General features: G+C 45.6%; 1 protein-coding gene across 3 annotated transcripts in view; it reads right to left on the bottom strand.

Annotated features, from left to right (window-relative positions):
- FEZ2 (fasciculation and elongation protein zeta 2) overlaps positions 1–18,720 on the bottom strand; it is a 68,379-nt gene that overhangs the window by 11,185 nt on the left and 38,474 nt on the right. For 2 of the 3 annotated variants that reach the window (XM_060244163.1, XM_060244155.1), the window contains exons 6-7: positions 16,428–16,508; positions 2,322–2,397 (exon numbers count right to left, since the gene is read on the bottom strand). In XM_060244163.1, the coding sequence (XP_060100146.1) occupies positions 2,322–2,397; positions 16,428–16,508 (157 nt within the window). The remainder of the gene's footprint in view (positions 1–2,321; positions 2,398–16,427; positions 16,509–18,720) is intronic. The other variant, XM_060244171.1, reaches the window with a different exon arrangement.

Genomic DNA, 18,720 nt, shown 5'->3' with positions numbered 1-18,720 from the left:
TGAAGAGCAGGGCCTTTCATGCAGTTGGTCTAAGACTCTGGAATGCCTTTCTGACTAAGGTGCAGAGTTGCTTCTTCCAGATGGAATGCAAAATGTTTTGTGCATGTGAGGATGTTTTCCTACACTGAAAACTCTTATAACCTCTTAGTTCCCCTTCCCTACAGTAACTAAGCCCATGTACATGTCATTGGAATGGACATACATTCTTCCACAGTTTCTTCCCACCTCCATCTTCTCTCCCCCTTTCTTTGTCATCATCCTTGTCTCAAATTATAGACTGTAAGCTCCTTGAGACAAGGGCCTTTTTGTGCTTTGTAAAATATCATACACATTGACTGTTCTGTGTAAGTTAAAAACCCACCATTTGATTCATCTGACTTTAAACAAACTGGGCCTGAACTAATGGATTCCAGTGAGAGTCATATTAAGTTTGTGTCAACAAAATCAAGAATCCTATGGCTCCCAAAAGCAGGCCTGTACCTAACTAGGGGCCCAGTGGGCCTGCCCCCTAGTGATTTTTATAGGCCCTCTCCCTGAGCCTTGGCTCCCCCTCCCTCTGCGCCCCTTCCCGCATCACCTCTTCCAGAGCAACCTCTGAAGCAGCCTGCAGGGGAAGGGTGGTGTGTACCAGCAGGCAGGGAAGAACAGGGCCAAGAACGGGGGTGGTGGCAACTCTTTGAACTGTCTAGGCTTGGTGATCACCTTCACACTCAACAGAGAGCAGTCACTGAGGGCACAGGCAGGCTCTCCTCCTGGAGCACGCCCCAGCAACCTCCAAAGTGTCACAGATGAGGAGCAACACTTCACCAACTAAGGCAGTCCATGAGCACCACACCACGTACACTTTCTCCATGCCCATTGCCCAACAAGGATAGCAGGCAATAGCTAGCTGAGGCGGCCCTCAACTGTGCAACTTCAACAGTGGGTGGGTGCTATGCAGCTGATTCATACGCACTTCAAATTGTGTAGGAGGGGCAGTGGCTGCCCCTGCATGCCCCTCCTATATGGCATGATTTAAACTGTGCTGGAGGGGGGAAGGAGAGGGCAGCCCCCGGCATCTCTAGCTTCCTGCTCTCACCCCATGGCTGCCAGCTGTGGGCTGCCTAAAAGATATGTGTTACAGCATAAACTATTGCTGACTCAAACCTCTTTTGTTTAAGCTAACATTGTAAGGAAGGCCAACTGCTGCCAATAGGCTGCTTTGGAACTAGAATGGAAGTAAAGTAAGAAAAATACCCAAGAACCATTCTCTTTTTGTCAACTGCAGAGTCCTTTTACTGACAGGGATGGATTTTAAACAGAAGCTTCCTCTTCAGTTTTACTAAATATGGCTCATAATTCTTTGCAGGATCATAATTCTGTGCATATAATGCATACACTAAGCCTGAATATAAAAGTACTCACTATTATTTGTACTCTGAATGATTCCAATCCCACTAAAATTAGTACTGAAGACTGAAAGATTTAATGCTTCCTCTCCAGGCCAGGTTTCTGGCTCCCTGGGGAGGGCGGGCGGAAGTATCTTACTTTTGCCCACTCCACCAAGCACACCCACCAGCCTGCCTCCAGCTTTCTTTGGCTGGGTCAGGAGAGAGAAATTCTCAACAAAGACAAAGGAGTGCCAGCAGCCAACTGAGCTCTGTTTGCACCAGAGCTCATATCCTAACAATAAATCAGCTCTGTGCTAGAATTTTTGCAGGGCAATCCTTTTAAGGGCTGACTCTTCTGTTCGGTCTCCCTCCTTGTAATCTCTGTAAGGGCTGGTGTATTTTTAGCTGCCATGAGAAACTTCAGGTTGCAGTGGTGCCCTGGCACCTGGAATTGTTGAGTTCTAGCTAAAGACATTTTGATTTTAGATGAATCAGGACATTTGTTTCCCTTTTTTCGCAACTGCTTTTTTTAGGAGAGTTTTCATGGTTACCTTAGGATTCAGACAAAGAGCTGGGAAAGGTTGGTCTAATTATGAGTGTTCTTGACTTTTGCATTCCAGGTTGATTAGAATTAAACGTAAGCTAGTTCCATGGATTAGAATGTTATTAATACTAGTGCCAGGGAGTAATGCCAGTTACATTTAAAGAGGCCACAGGTCACTTTATCAGGAGGATATAAACCATTATTGACTTGTTGAGTTTATCTGGACAAACTCAAGGCTGCTGATAAACTCCAGGCATTTCAGATTTTGGAGCAGAAAACATTTTGTTTGCCCTGAGATGAATTCTGAAGATGTACTGTAGAAGTGTCCTCTTGATGGCTCTCTGGATATCCCGGCAAAATAACACAGAAGATTACCTTTGTAAGATTACACATAAGCATTTACTTACTTTTTGTTAGTGTTTGGAGATCTTCAATGGATGGAGGTCTGCTTTTCTTCTCATAAGGAATAACTGTTGTCAAGTACTGTCAAATGAAAGCCACGATTACTATATAGTCTTTTTAAAAATGAACATTATTTACAGAAACTAGATCAGCAATTTGTGTGCACAGCTTCAAGCATACAGGCCTACAGACTAATGTGACTACATGTAATCCATACCTGTCCAATTTCATTTAACACATCAACAAAAACATACAAAGATATTTCAAAAAGCATCAGTGGAATAGTGACAGTGTGTCAAAACTGCTCCAATACTGTAGATGTTTCTTTCTCTGAATTGTTCTACAACACCTTTACCTTTCAGACATTTTCTACATATTAAGGAATAGCTAGAATGAGCTTCTGTGTGCACATTTCATTTATTAACTGACAAATCTTTTAAAGTGCCAACCATTGTTGTTTAGGAAATGCCACTGCATTTGCCCTTCATGGCTACTTTACCTGTGTATTTCTGCATTGAAATGACCTATTGCATAAGTAGTAGAGATGATCAATGTAGCCAGTTAGCCAGGATATTTTAACAAGGAATATCCATACATATGCACATCAGGCATATTGAAACTATATCTTATTTATGCTAGTAATGAATCTATCATGAATGGCATGGAACAGACTAAGCCATGGTGGGAAATCAAAATTACTTCTATCATGGAGAGTCACATTTGCAATTACTAGCAACCAAAAGAGTCACATTACTGTATACTGTACACTAACCTAAGCACACAAACAATAATATATTATAACATTTAACCCTTTTACCAGGATAACTCTGAACATGTACGGTTCTCTGTCCCCACTACTGTTGAACCTTAGCCAGCCTTTGTATATCTGGACTGAAGGGAAAGACTTACAAGTTTTTAAGATACAAAACAGCAAGATTTAGTAGGTTGGATTTTTTTTAAAAAAAATCAAATTTACTCAAAAATTAAAACAGTGGCACGACAACATGAATAAAGCAAAAAAGGAGCTTAAATTTATTTTATTTATTTACCTTCGATTTATATCCCGCCCATTCCAAAAGCAGACTCAGGGTGGCTAACAGTCATAGTGAAATTAAGTATAACAGGTTAAAAGTTCTTTTGGAATTTCTCTGTTCTTTGGCAAGTAATTTAAAATAGGAGACCAGGTTCTTTTAAACTTGGTAACCATTGCTGATGAAGGCCTGGAATTAAAAGTTAGTTTGGCTAAAACATATTGTTCTAAAAGTCTGGAGTGTCAAGCTGAAACCCATGGAGCTGAAGAGGATTTCCACTGAGAAGCGATTGCAAGTTTTGCAGCTGCTAGTAGGATACCAATAGCTGATTGTTTCTATGTTGATAGATCATCATTCGGAAGTAGTCCCAGAAGTAGATATTCAGGTGTATCATCTAATCAGATCTCAATAATCAGCACCGTATGCCAAAAATACTGGAGTGCAGGACAAGCCAACAGTGGAGGTAATCTCCCTCAGAATCACATTTTTTCCAGAATGTTGGGCTCCTATCTAGATTAGCATGCATGAGTGTTTTTGGTGTTAAATACCAATGGGATATCACTAAATATTTGTTATCTCATTGCCAGGTTGGATTTTTTTACAAAAGTAAATGCTTCTCTAGTAAAATGTTCCGTTCAGGTTTTACTCTACTTTTGCAGGAGAAAGGGCAGTTAGAACCTTTTCTCTATGCTAAGTTTTCCACTTGAAAGGAGTTAGCATTCCGTAGTGGTATGCCTCATTTCTCTCACCTCATTCAACTTCAGTCTCATACACAGAACTCCTGCATCTCCACAAGCTTGATATAATTATCACAGGCAAGTTTTGTTATGTTCTAAAAATAAAGCTGTTTTATATTAGGCCCACACTTATGATGAAATTATCCCAATTTCTAAAGAAACTACTAACTTTCCTAGAACATGAGCTGGATACCATGGGAAAGTGCTCAGAAGAGCCATGTGGCTCCTGAATCACTGAGTATCAAGTTCAGTGGCACATTACAAACCTAGCAATGCCTAGCCCTTATGTAGCAAGCCACCTTTCATTTACTTTACACATTTGGATGCAAGCAGTGGCTTGCATCCAAAAAATTTTTCATTGCAGTCTTTTTTATTGCACATGTTCTCTATATGTGTAAAAGATAAAATAAGGGTATAATATGATTTTTCAGGTAATAGTATCAATTCTGTGGCAATTAACCCAGGACTAATCATTGCTACTTTTAACATATTCATGTTTCCTTGAGATGTGTACACTCACTTGAGATTCAGCTGTTTTTTCTTCTTCTGGCAATTTTGTTAAACAAATTTCAAAGAGACTAAAATATAAACATGAAATTTTTTAATGTTATTTTTTTCTGATTTCTCATACCAATATTTCAGTTTTGTATTTGCTCATTTTTGTATCATCTCAAATCTATCACTGGATTGCACTAAATTCAAGCTAAAAGAGAACCTGAAATTAAAGAAAAAGCATTATTCACTATATCTCTTTTCTAATTAAGAGCAGACCTTATTATGCTAAAATATATTAAACTAAATAATGTCTGATTTGCTGTCACAATCTGCTGCATGAGGCAGGCTGTCCACTCTGCCATAGGACCAGTCACAGGTACAAGAGACACGCCCCCCACATGCACTCACAGGAGCCTATCAAAAAAGAGAGCTGTGGTTATGAATTCGTGGACAAACCTAATTTATCTTCTTAAAACACTATTAAAAGAAATGGTGAATATATTCCTGAATGGAAATCATTACCTATGCTGAGCTGTAGCCACTAGGCCCCTCCTTACAAAACTGCCTACATTAGAATTTGATGGGCACAGACTTTAGGTCATGTTCAGAGTTTTCTAACTGGCACAAGAAGTCCCACACAGAGTTCTTCCATTACATACTGAAGGACCTAAACTACACACACTGAGCCCTGGCCTCAATGACACACTTAACCTAGTGAGTTTTCTGTTTTCAAGAGAGAGATTTATTGTTAAAGCATACATACATTTGGCATGTTGTGAGTTAGCCACCTCAGCAATCCATCTCAAAAATTCCATTATGTTGAAAATGCCTGTCATTCTGAACATTTCATCATGGAAGATGAGATCGGAAGGTTGGAAGCTCTTACCGTGAAGCTTCCTTCTCGGTGGTCCTGGAGTGGGACGGTCCTGAACTGTTGGGGAGTAGGCTCCTCCTCCGGAACAGGGTCGTTGATCGCTTGATCCGGCCTGGAGGAGGGGCCGCTCCCTTAGGACCCCTTCAGTCCATAGAACAGCCATGCTCCCCCACCGGCATAAATCTACAAAACAAAACTCTGCATCATAGGAACAAACCACGCGGAGACCATCATGATGCAACTCCATTTTAATAACTGCAACCAGCCAAAGTAACGGTAAACAGTCAGATAACAAACCTTTGCCCCCAGTGCCCCAGTACCTCCCGCGACTAATTCACATTGCTATCTGCCTAGAGGAAGGTACCACACCGGGTGGGATGGACGGTCCTGAACTGTTGGGACATACAAAAGCAATATGTACCCTGGGCGGGCCAGTACCTTCAATGTATGACTTGCTGTAACACCCTGCGACCAAAGGCCGCCTCAGCCGCTGCCCACCTATCCACCCTATAATGCCTGGTGAATGAATGGACAGAACTCCAGGTAGCTGCCCTACAGATGCCTTCTAGGGATGAGAAGGACTTGTATACTGCAGAAGTAGCCGCCCCCCGTAAGGAGTGAGCCGTGACGCCTCCTGGAGGCTCCAACCCTGAAGCTGCATAAGCAGAAGAAATACACTGCCCCAACCACCTGCTCAGAGTTGAGGGAGAAACTGGTTTCCCCAGCGAGGGGGAGGAAAACGAAACAAACAAGGACTCCGACCTCCGAAAATCCTTGGTTCTATTTATATAAAAACTCAAGGCACGTCTTACGTCCAGTCGGTGCCATTCCTCTTCCCTCTCGTGCTTGGGATTAGGACAAAATGAGGGTAAGACCACCTCCTGAGAACGGTGAAAAACTGAATTCACTTTGGGAACAAACGTCGGATCAGGTCTCAACACCACCCTGTCGTTGTGAAAGGTACAGAGGTCTTTATCCACTGATAGGGCCTGTAACTCAGATACCCTGCCGGCCGAAGTTATCCCCACCAAAAACAACGTTTTAAGAGTAAGATCCTTCAGGCTACAGGTGGCCATGGGCTCGAAAGGTGCATGGCACAACGCCTTCAGCACCACGTTTAACCTCCAGGTAGGAAACCTATGCGCTGTAGGGGGATTTAACAAGGACACCCCCCTTAAAAAACGCTTAACATGCGGGTGCCGTGTCAAAGAACCCCCTTTTTTAGTTCCACGCACCGCCGCAATAGCTGCCACCTGTCTACGAAGAGTATTAGTGGCCAGCCCTTTATCCAAGCCCTCCTGTAGGAACAGTAACAGCTTCCGGACAGGTAACCTCAAGGGATCCCATCCCCTTTCGTCACACCAACGAGAGAACACCCGCCAAGTGTTATTATACACCCTAGTGGTAGACCCCTTCCTAGAGGCCAGCATAGTGTCAATCACTGTGGAGTCAAACCCCAACCTAACTAACTGCGCCCGCTCAACCTCCACGCAGTTAACTGCAGCATGTCCGGTTGAGGATGGAGCACTGTCCCTTGCGTCAGTAACGTCTCGGACACTGGGAGACGCCAAGGCTTTTCCGTCGACAGCCGTAGTAGATCCTGAAACCACCCCCGTCTCGGCCAGAAGGGGGCTATCAACACCAGCTCCGCAGAATGTTGACTAACTTTGTTCACCAACCGGGGAATCAGTTGTAGTGGCGGGAAGGCGTACAACAGGCCGTCCGGCCAGTCGCAGTTGAGAGCGTCCACGCCCTCCACCTGATCGTGATGCTGTTTGGCAAAAAACCGCCGCACCTGACGATTGTCCGGAGTGGCAAACAAGTCCACCGACACTCTGCCGTATCTGCGCTGAAGAGACTGGAAAACCCTCGTGTCCAGAGACCATTCCGTCTGATCCAGCCGCTGCCGGCTGAGCCAGTCCGCCAGCCCGTTGTCCTTTCCGGCTACGTGCACCGCCTTTATGGACAAGAGATACCTCTCTGCCCAATTTAGCAGACTGTTGGCCTCGTTGCACAGTTTCTTGATTCTGGTCCCGCCTTGTCGATTGACATAGGCTTTTGCTGTCACATTGTCCGTCTTTACCAACACGTGACGTCCCTGTGGCGAAGTCTGGAAGCGTAACAACCCTAGCCGGATCGCCCGCAGCTCCAAAAGATTGATGCTCTGCCGGGCCTCCAGTGGAGACCACTGACCTTGACACATCGCCCCTTGAGAATGCGCTCCCCATCCGGAAAGGCTGGAATCCGTCGTCACCACTATCCTCTGTGGCTCCTTCATCGCGACCCCCTGTTGAAAACGGGATGGTTCCAACCACCACTGGAGCTGCCGCCGGAGCTCCAGCGGAAGAATCACTAGCCTGTGCTGCTTGCGAGCTATCACGTGCTGAAAGGGAATCAGAAAACATTGTAGGGGCCGTAGATGGAAACGCGCCCAAGACAGCACATCCTGACTAGAAACCAGCACCCCTAACAACTTCGCTAGAGTCATCACAGGAACCTGTGTCAACGCCAAGACCTCCTCCAGCAAGGACCTGAGCTTCACCTGTCGTCCTTCCGACAAAAACACTCTGTGCCTCTGAGTATCGATCAGGACACCCAGATGCACTATCACTTGCGTGGGAACAAGGTTGCTTTTTTCTCTGTTGACCACAAACCCGTGGTCCTGCAACACCTGCACTGTCCATTCGGTGTCCTCCAGACTCTGCTGATGCGAAGCGGCTCTGACCAACAGATCGTCCAGGTACGGATGAAGAGCCACGCCCCCCATCCGTAGATGAGCCACCAACGCCACCATGATCTTCGTGAACACTCGCGGGGAAGACTTGAGCCCGAAAGGCAAGGCCCGGTATTGGAAGTGCTTCCCGTCGTAGGCGAACCTGAGGAACCGCCGGTGACTTGGACGAATGGGCACGTGCAAATAAGCCTCGGACAGATCGATTGACGTCAGATACTCTCACTCCTGCACCGCCAAGAGAATGGAACGTAAAGTCTCCATCCTGAACTTTTTGGTCTTGACAAAACGGTTGACCCACTTCAGGTCCAGAATGGCCCGTGTATCGCCATTCTGCTTCGGAACCAGGAACAAGATGGAGTACACCCCGAGACCCCTCTGAGTTGGGGGTACCGGCTCTATGGCCCTGATGTCCAGAAGATGCTGGATAGCACCCAGCATCCCTAGGTGCTTGAGCGGATCCTGTTTCCTCAGGACTGGACGAAACCTCCGACGTGGGAAGAATTCCAGTTCCAAGGCGTAGCCCTTGGAGACCGTGTCGATCACCCACTGGTCTGCAACCGAAGCCTCCCATCGAGCTGCAAAAAACTGAAGCCACCCTCCGATAGGAAGCAGTTCTTGCCCTGTGGCATAGTCATTGTGACCCTCCCTTTTTGGAGTCACTCTTATTTCCTTTGTCACCACGGCTAGAGAAGGGTTTGGTATCCCTACTGCGAGACTGCCACTTCCCTCGAAAGGGCTTGAATGACGCGGGCCGAGAGAACTTCTTAGAGTCCTGAAAGAGCTGAAAAGGCTTCTTAGACTTGAAGTCCTTCCTCTTAGAAGGCAAAACCTTCTTCTTGTCCTTCCCCTCAATCAGGAAGCACTCCAATTCGTCCCCGAAGAGACTAACACCCTTAAACGGGACAGCTGCCAACCTGGCTTGAGCCGCTGCATCGGCATCCCAAGTTCGAAGCCAGACGTTCCTGCGTGCTGCAACACTGCAGGCCACTGCCCTAGCAGACAACTGCATAGCGTCCAAGGTCGCATCTGCAATAAATGCTGTGCCCAGGGCTATTTTCTTGAGCTCATCTTTGAATTCTTTCGGTGCATCACTATCTGCTGACGCCAAGTTAGAAGCCCAGGTATAAACTGCACGAGCAAACAGGGAGCCCGCCGAAGAAGCCCGGATGGACCAAGCCGAAGCTTCAAAGTTTTTTCGTAAAGCCTGTTCCATCCACCTGTCACAAGCATCCTTAGGGAGTCCATCCGCATCCATAGGCAGCACTGATGTGGATAACAAACTATTTACAGGATCGTCCACTAGGGGCAATTTCAGACGCTTAGTAGCCTCTGGGCTCAAACCATACAGTTTGGAAAACAAACGTGGATTAGATTTTGGCTTCGCCGGATGCTCCCATTCCGCTTTAATCAGGCTAAAAAAGGGAACGGGCAAGGGTACCCCGGTCTGGGAAACCCCCACCTTGGGCATCATTTTCCCCGACCCTGAAGGTAAGTCCGGGTCTAACTCTGCCTTCTCTTTGGGTGTGGTTGTAAAGTCCAGTTCTCTCAGGACCTTAGGAAGGAGCTTAGAATAATACTCCACTGGGAACACCCTAGACTGTACAGAGGGAGTATCATCCTCCTCCTCAGAGAGTTCTCCCTCCTCTCTAGCAGAAGAGTCCACCGAGGAAGCAACCTCCTCTTCCTCCTGCGAGCTATCACTAGGAGACTCCAAGCCCTTACTCAATCTTGCCTTCTTAGGGTCTGTAGGGGCCGTGGCAAAATCCAAACCTGCTTGCCTCTTCCTCTTCTGAGAGTGAGTATGCGCAGCAGTGCCTTGGGCCGGGGCAAATTCCTTGCTAAGTTCCCTTTTTAACCAAGCAAGTAAATTCAGCTTGGCATTCTCTCCAGATAAGTCCGGTTCAGAATCCTCACGATCCCTTTCAGAAGCTGAGCCAGAGTACTTAGGCATGGAGAAGTCGCTGTTTGAGCCTGTCCCCTGTCCCTGTTCGTCAGCCATCTCCACTCCACAGGAGGCTGAAACGAAAGTGAACACAAAAAAGGGGAAAGGAAACTGCCATTCCCAGGTTAACAGCCTGCCATGGCGACCCCTACAGGGCGACAACAAGCCAACCCCGACCTCCCCCCTCCCTTCCTGGCCACACACCGCGTGTCTGGAAAGGAGAGGCTGAGTTAACTAACGTTCTATCCGCTCCCTGCAGGAAGGCGGGAAAAAAAACCGGCTGCAAAGCTCCTGGGTGGGCTGTACTCCTTACAGCAGAGCCCGTCCCAAGAATAGAGGCAGAGCGCAACCCGAAGAGCTTCCCGCTCTCTCTCCCAGACAGCTTACCCCCACACGAGTAAACCGCTGTCTGTAGCACTCGCCAAAGTCTTCAGCCAGGTAAAAACCGGGCTCTGGTCGTCTGCAATACGCCAGCGGCGCTGCGTGGGACCAGACTGTCGGCTCTGCCGCTCACGCCGACGCCCAGAGCAGGCATAGAACGGGGCGACCTTCGTTTCCCTCTCTCCGCGGCAGCCGACTCACGAGCCGTTCTTTGTTAGGCAAAGCCTAACGCTGACGGCGAAACTTCCCTGCCCGCCTCTCGATTGCTGCTGAATTCAAAAGGCAGGGGCCTTCAAAGAAATTTTCTTCCTTTCTGATCAACGTGCCTCGCAGGCACAGCGAACACGTCCTGTTCTTTCAACAGGGCCGTTTGGACTGAAGGGGTCCTAAGGGAGCGGCCCCTCCCCCGGGCCGGATCAAGCGATCAACGACCCTGTTCCGGAGGAGGAGCCTACTCCCAACAGTTCAGGACCGTCCCACTACCACGGACCACCGGAGAAGGACAAGACTTTTAGTATCTGTTCTATTGTGTTCTGATTCAGGTAGGGGGAGAAGACACACATCATGATGGAAATTTTTTTTAAAAAATAATTCTTTATATGTGGCCTCCATCATGTCTGTTAGCTCTTGCCCAGCACAATTATTTAGAATAATTAGGTCCTTTATTAACCTCTCAGAGAGAACCCCAGAATGTTAGAAATTCGGCCATCAACTGTGAGGCATTTGCGATCCTTTTGCAGACAAAGTCTTATTGCTCTGCTGTGACCTCCCAGCCAATATTGATACAGTATATGAACTGAAGCCCCCTTGGTTGTCTTTGAATTCAGTTCTCAACATCTTCAACTGGCTCTCCCAAACTGATATCGACAGTGTCCTGGCTGCTGTTAGGCCAACCACCTGCCTCTTAGATCCATGCCCCTCATGGATGGTGAAAGCCAGCAGTGAGAGGCTACGAGGTTCCCAGGAGGGTATTCTCAACCTGTCTCTAGAGTTGGGATTTTCCCAGAAGGGCTGAAAGAGGTGGTGGTTGTTCCACTCTTAAAAAAACCAAATCTACATCCCATGCATCTAACCAATTCCCACCTGGTTTCAAACCTTCCGTTCCTGGATACAAGAACTGAGAGAGCATTGGCTGAGCAGCTCCAGAAATTCCTGGATGACACATCAGTACTGGACCCATTTATATCCAGCTTCTGCTCTGGCTACAGGACCGAGGTAGCATTGGTTGCCCTCATGGATGATATCCATAGGCACCTGAATTGAGGCGGGTTGGCACTGCTGATACTACTCGACTTGATAGCAGTATGCAACACAGTCGACTATGATCTGTTGACTCATCACCTTGCCTGTGTTGGAATTCATGGGGCAGCCTCCTCCTTCCACAGTCAGGAACAGAGGGTGGTGCTTAGAAGGGTAGTGTGTCCAAGGCAGGGTTCCTCACGAAGCACTCCTCTCCCCAATGTTGTTTTAAGATCTATATGTGCCCCCTTGCCCAGCTGGCATGGAGTTTCGGGCTGGGATGTCATCAGTATGCAAATGACTCCCAGCTATTTCTGCTGATGAGTGGCCAGCCAGACACTGCTCCTGTGAACTTAACAGAGAATTTGGAGGCTGTGGTTGGGTGGCTAAAGCAGAACTATCTGAAATTGAATCTGGGTAAAAAGGAGGTGCTTCAGCTGGGTCGGGGGGGGGTGCCAAGATTGGGGTGCCATCTCCTGGCCCTTGACATTGTGCCCTTAACACTGGCATTGCCTGTCAGGAGTCTGGGCATGACTCTGGAGGCCTCCCTAGGGAGGCCCAGGTTGCGAAGGTTGTCCAGCTGGTATTTCCAACTACGTCAAGTTAGGCAATTGGCTCCCTACCTGTCCCACCCTGACCTAGCCATGGTAATCCATGCAATAGTCATTTCCAGGACAGACCACTGTAATTCTCTCTATGCTGGCCTACCCTTGCACCTGATCCAGATGTGCTAACTGATCCAGAATGCAGCTGTGCAGGTCCTTATAGGGACTCCACGGAAGGCACATATCCAACCTATGCTATGCGAGCTGCAACGGCTTCCAGTGGAGCACTGGATCAAGTCCAAGGCCTTGATCTTGACTTTTAAGACCCTTAGAGGTCAGAGACCGAAGTACCCTTGTGACCGCCTCTCCCAGTATGCCCCCAGAAGAGAACTGCACTCAGGGAACAAGAACTTACTACTGGTGCCCATCCCTAGAGAGATCCCTCTGTCCTCAACGAAGTCTTTTTCAGCCCTGCACCCCCGCCTGGTAGAACTCCTTGCTGGAGAACATCCATGCCCTGTGGTATAAGGCCTGAACCCCCTTTTCCACCATTTATGGACTGACTTTACTCTGGCCTAGTGTCAGAAATACAGGACTCTTATCATTATGGACTTACAGTATGGACTCATATTGTGTAAGCACAAGCAAAACCTGCCTCAATGGACTTTTAGCTAATAACAGAATGTATTTGGGACTGAGAACTAACCCAATATGGACAGTTTATCTGGTGTCATCCTAAACAGCAAGCTCTCCAACCAGGCTACAAGGACTTTGTGCCTGGATTTAACCAGTTGTGCTCTCCTTGCCAGAAAGGACTCCAGATCACGCGTCTCTCCTGAGCTGCTCAGCCCTGTAGATCCTAACTGCGTTCCTGTCTATGGAAGCCATTGCCAAGAAGCAGTCTCTCCATAGGAGCCGTGTTCCTGTGGTGTCCTAAAACAACAACTTCAGGTCTTGCTGGACACCATGAGAGCAAGGCAGGGAGCCCCACGTACTCCAGACATGCCATGGAGATGCAAATGTAGAAGCCAATGTTTAACAATAGGCTTACTAAAACGGCTTTGCACCTGGAAAAAAGACTTTTGCCAGACAGCCAAGGCAGCTGCTTACACAATACAACTCCAGCCAAAAGGATTGTTTTGCAAAGACCAGTTCCAGCCATGGAGATTGTCCCCATTGTGTTTAGCTTTGATGTCAAAACAGGTAGTGATTTGGTCCCATATTATCCCATCATGTTTCTTTGTTTAGGTAGGGTTTGCAATAGCTAAACCCATCAATGCCCATAACCCTTTTTCCAAACCCTCCTGGGAGGCTCCCCTTCTGTGATGTCAGGGGTCACATGCAGCTATCTCAAATTATCTGACAGCTATGTCATGGGTCACCTGGTATCATTGCCTGGGGACATGAATTTGGTAATCTAAAGTAGTGGCTCCCAACCCTTTTGGCACCAGGGACCGATTTCGTGGAAGACAATTTTTCCACGGACCAGTGGGGAGGGTGCTGGAATTTTTGCTGCCCCAGGCTGCCCTTCCATACCCCATCCCTGCCCCCCATGAGGGTCTTTAAATGAGGGATAGGCAAAGGTTGCTGCCACACTGCCCCTTCTGCCCACCCACGACCCAGGCGGATGAAAGTGGTGGTGCTTTGGAGCAAGGCCACACTTCCTCTTTTGTCCACCTGGGTCTCAGGTGGGTGAAAGGAGCAGTGCAGTTACTCTGCCTGGTTGCTAATAGGCCATGGACCTGTACCAGTCTGCGGCCCAGGGGCTGGGGACCCCAATATAAAGCCATGTGTTTGGCCAGTTCAGTGTGTCTCATCCTGCCAGAGACTTGCACCCCCAAACTCTGTATGCGTCACTTCCATTATTCACCTCCTCTGCTTCATGGATCCTTGGACAATGCCTAGGAAGGTAGATATCACCTCTGAAATAATTCTTAAAAATCTCTGTTCCTCATCTCTGATTTCTTCACTTCTTGATTGTGTGTATTTTGATTGCTTATGTATTTTTACATATATTTTACGTATATTTTTACATATATTTCTATAGTAAACATTTTGGACTATTTTATTCTGGAGTCTTCTTTCTGAAACTGGATCTTCATATAACTGGACAAAGATCAGCCCCTAGGTCTACCAGAGTCTCCCTCTTGCTAACTGCCCCATCAAAAAGAGGAGACCTCCAGCAATTTTGCTAACAGCAGGATCTACTACCTTTCTGCAGGGCATGTAAGACAGAGATGTTCTGCCTGGCATTTGATTGAGGACAATGACAGGACAGTGTAAAATTTGGCAATCTCACACTCTCTTCTACTACCTGAAGAACCCCCAGGAGTCTCAGAAATTACAATTTTCTCACCATTCTGTAACAGGAACTTTTTACCTGGAATCTTATATATATTCTGTTGTAAACTGCCCTAGGCCCTGATTTCAGGGGAAGAGAAGTTCATAAATCCAATAAAACAAACAAACACAAAGTGTATCGTTATTTACAACTATCAACACTCATGGTAAATGCTGACACCATCATAGTGTCACCAACCAGGTGTGAACAGATGTACATACAGGTGCAGTATGTGCACAGCTGTGGCTTATTATATAGCCATTGTCTGGGTCCATAAGAAAAAGGAGCAGCAGACTGGGACAATCCAGAACTTATTTTTCTGAGTTCTACAGGCTTCCTATGGACTCCACTTACCCTAAATGATCAGTCCCTCTCTTAGATTCCTGGTTTTCTAGTGGCCAACAACAACTTAGTACCTTTACAGCATGCTGTTCGCACTTTACATCAGTCCACTTCTAGCACTAAGCAAAGGTGATATTTTCTACCTTGATCCCTATTGTGTCAAATGCTCCCTCTAAGCTGGGGAGTCTTGTGAGCAAAAATTCTACTTAGTGAGCTACTGGCATTAAAGTTTTGAGCCAGCAACTTGGCTACTGCATAAATTCGTTTGCTCTGGGGCCATCCTTCCTGAACTAAGATAAAAAAATATGTGAACCAGAGGCTAAAAAAACAGAGCTAGCTTACACTAACTTAGCTTAGAGAGAACACTGGTGCCAACAACTTTCTGCTCTAGTTATTCATTTACTACTTAGGCTATCCATGTTGCTAAAAATGGCAAAGAAAAGCAGTGACTTCTTTATTATACCACACTTCCAAATGATGACACAGGGTTTATATACAGGCAACACCTATATATATGTATGCAAGGATGTAAATGCAGCTTCTACCTCAGTCTTTAAATATAATAAACATTGCTTTTCTGAAACGATTTATAGGAAAATGTGCCTGTAAGTCAGATCAATACATATCTGCATGTAAATGCCAGTCAATAATACATATACACAAAAATAGAACTAACACTATGATTTTTGTAATACTACTACTACACATTGTCCAAAACTATATTACAATGTAGCAAATTACTTATGTAACAACAGAATGAAAAAACCCATTTGTTACCTAAAAGGAATCTCCTGAAGAAAAGGTATAAAAGCAACCATTCATTGTATTTAGCATCAGAAGTTAACTACTGTCCAAAAGATCCCTTCTGTAATATACTTCACAAACACCATATCTGGACTATGTACAATACCCAGCTGGTTGCTTAAAATACAAAAACTCAGCATAATACAGTAAGGAGGGGGAGGAAATCTGTGTTTCAGAATTCATTATAAACAAAACAGACTATTCCTTTTTCTTTATTATGGGTTCTCAAAGATAGCAGTGTTTTTAACACTATGGAAGATACTAGAATTAATTACCGTGAACTATTTTTGTATGCTTCCATTTTCCTGAAGTGAAAGATTTAAACCTTGATGGCCTTCTGCTGTTGCCTTCTTATGCATGCAGTTCTTTTCAAGTATGCATTATGCTGATGCCTACATTTTATTTTGAGAAGTTAAATGAGCCCTTGGGGAAAACAGCTCATTTTTTTCCTGTACATATCAAGGCTTGCCTGATCTTCAACTACTAAGAAAACCTTTGCAAACATATCATAGCCTTGAAAGCAAGTAAGATACGAGTAACTACACCAACATCTGAAAACCCTACAAGTCTTAACTTTTAAGGCCTTTTATTGATACAAAGACAGAAAGGACAGCATGAGAACATAGTCAAGAGGATAGCCCAGCACCTGTTTTTCTCCACCCGAGTTTCCAAACGTTTGACGGAAGCCATTCTGAATGACATTTGAGATTCCTTCCATGCTGAAGCGCTATGGGGAGCAAGAACATGGCAGGAAAGAAGGGAGGGAGGGAAACAGAGAAAAATTTAAAAGCTATTAGTTAGGATTTTCTGAGGATGCAAGCGAAGTAAATGGCAGAGACAAGCTGTTAGAGTGAATAAATGCAACTGCAGCTTTAGATTTTTTTTTTTTTTGCTCCTTTGCAAAAATCAATGTGTAGATTTTAGCATAATAGGATAATTAGAGTACGTTTAATGAATCAATACTCTTTAATGCAGACAGCCACCGTTAAACACTGTAAATACACAGAACTGGACCCAGACTAGACAGTTCTAACTATGGAGCTTGGTTTTCCTACAGAAGCCTGAAATGCCCCCCCTCCCTTTTCTTGGGTTCCTATTTCCTGCAGGATTTTGTGGGGCCATTCAGGCTGCCACAGAAAGGGAGAAATGGAGAAATTGCATTCTGAAGGCAGAAATCCTTGCACCTGTAGAAATATTAGGCTGGATCCAACCTATAATGTGAACATCAAAGTATTTGGCATGTTGCTGTATGACCTTTTATTGTCTTACACACTGTCACCTCAGGGAAGAACTATGAAAAGGAAGACTGCTACAGAATATCTAATGCAATTTAAGTAGTGTCCCAAATGTCAGCATTTTTCTGCTCCTTCTTCACAATGCTGGATGCAGAATGTGGAGAATATGTGCACAATGATGACATTATTAGAACATTCATTAGAACGTTATGCCCTATTGAAAGTGATTCAAGTGCTGCTTTGACTTTGAGAGGCAGCTGAATTCCAATGACAATTAACTCTTTTTTTCAGAAATTCTGTTCAAAGACTGTAGAATCATCAGCTCTTGTGAAAGAGTTCCACTTGAAACAGACTTTATACCGATTGCCCATCCAGCTGATGATTTTAAAAGGTACCCTCCTTCGCATTCTATGAATTTTCTTGGAAATATGTGTCCCATGAACACTGAAGTTTAATATTCTATTGAAGTACTCCTTTGAGCTTCTATGCTGCAATGGCTTCTCTTCAAGTATCTTAGGACTTGTCTGTACTACTGTTATAGATATAATTATAGTGACTTTGTAAACTATCAGTATATTACATTCTTTCTAGATATTCCCAATACATTCACCATTGATTTTTGTCTTCAATTCATAATGCTGTTTGCAGTAGGGTTGCCAATCCCCAGGTGGGGGCAGGAGATCCCCCAGTTTGGAGGCCCTGCCCCTGGCTTCAGGGTTGTCAGAAAGCGGGGGGAGGGGAGGGAAATGTCTGCTGGGAACTCTATTATTCCCTATGCAGATTTATTCCTATAGAAAATCATGGAGAATTGACCCACGGGTATCTGGGGCTCGGGGGGGGGCTGCTTTTTGGGGTAGAGGCACCAAATTTTCAGTATAGCATCTAGTGCCTCTCCCCAAAATGCCCCCCAAGTTTCAAAAGGATTGGACTAGAGGGTCCCATTCTATGAGCCCCAAAAGAAGGTGCCCCTATCCTTCATTATTTCCTGTGGAAGGAAGGAATTGAAAAGGTGTGCCGTCCCTTTAAATGTGATGGCCAGAACTCCCTTTGGAGTTCAATTATGCTTGTCACAGCCTTGATCTTGGCTCCACCCCTAATGTCTCCTGGCTCCACCCCCAAAGTCCCCAGATATTTCTTGAATTGGACTTGGCAACCCTATTTGCGGTTCATAATGTTGTCATGTCATGACATAAAACTAGTTGTACTAGACTTTTTTTGGAATGGAGATGTGGAAGACTCAGGGCTTTTTTTGAGCAGGAATGCAGTTCCGGCTGGCTTGGCACCAGGCGGTGTGGCCTAATATACAAATGAGCTTCTGCTGGGCTTTTTCTGCAAAAATGCCCTATGCTAAAAAATGGTGATGTCGGGGTGTGTGGCCTAATATGAAAATGAGTTCCTGCTGGGCTTTTTCTACAAAAAAGGCCCTGGGAAGACTCAATATGAAGCTGTTATTTTCATTAGCAGCACTGTGATCCCTGTAGCTTGTAGCTCTTTTCTTCAGGATGTGCCTTATAAGGCTCTGATATTTCCAAGTCTTTGGTCTTTATAGACCCTAATTCATTGATTAACTCCATTCCATCTTAGACTTCTGAAAATATTAACCACCTGCACACCTAGCATGTGGTACATCACAAAGACAAATCTCTTTTCTCTTAGGGCCAAACTACACATTATGGCAGCCACAAGTATGACCTACAGCCACTG

Source organism: Heteronotia binoei, chromosome 1, assembly GCF_032191835.1.
Source record: "Heteronotia binoei isolate CCM8104 ecotype False Entrance Well chromosome 1, APGP_CSIRO_Hbin_v1, whole genome shotgun sequence".
NCBI classification, from domain to species: domain Eukaryota; kingdom Metazoa; phylum Chordata; class Lepidosauria; order Squamata; family Gekkonidae; genus Heteronotia; species Heteronotia binoei.
Note: the sequence above shows the minus strand (reverse complement) of the source record. Positions and strands in the feature narration are given on the sequence as shown.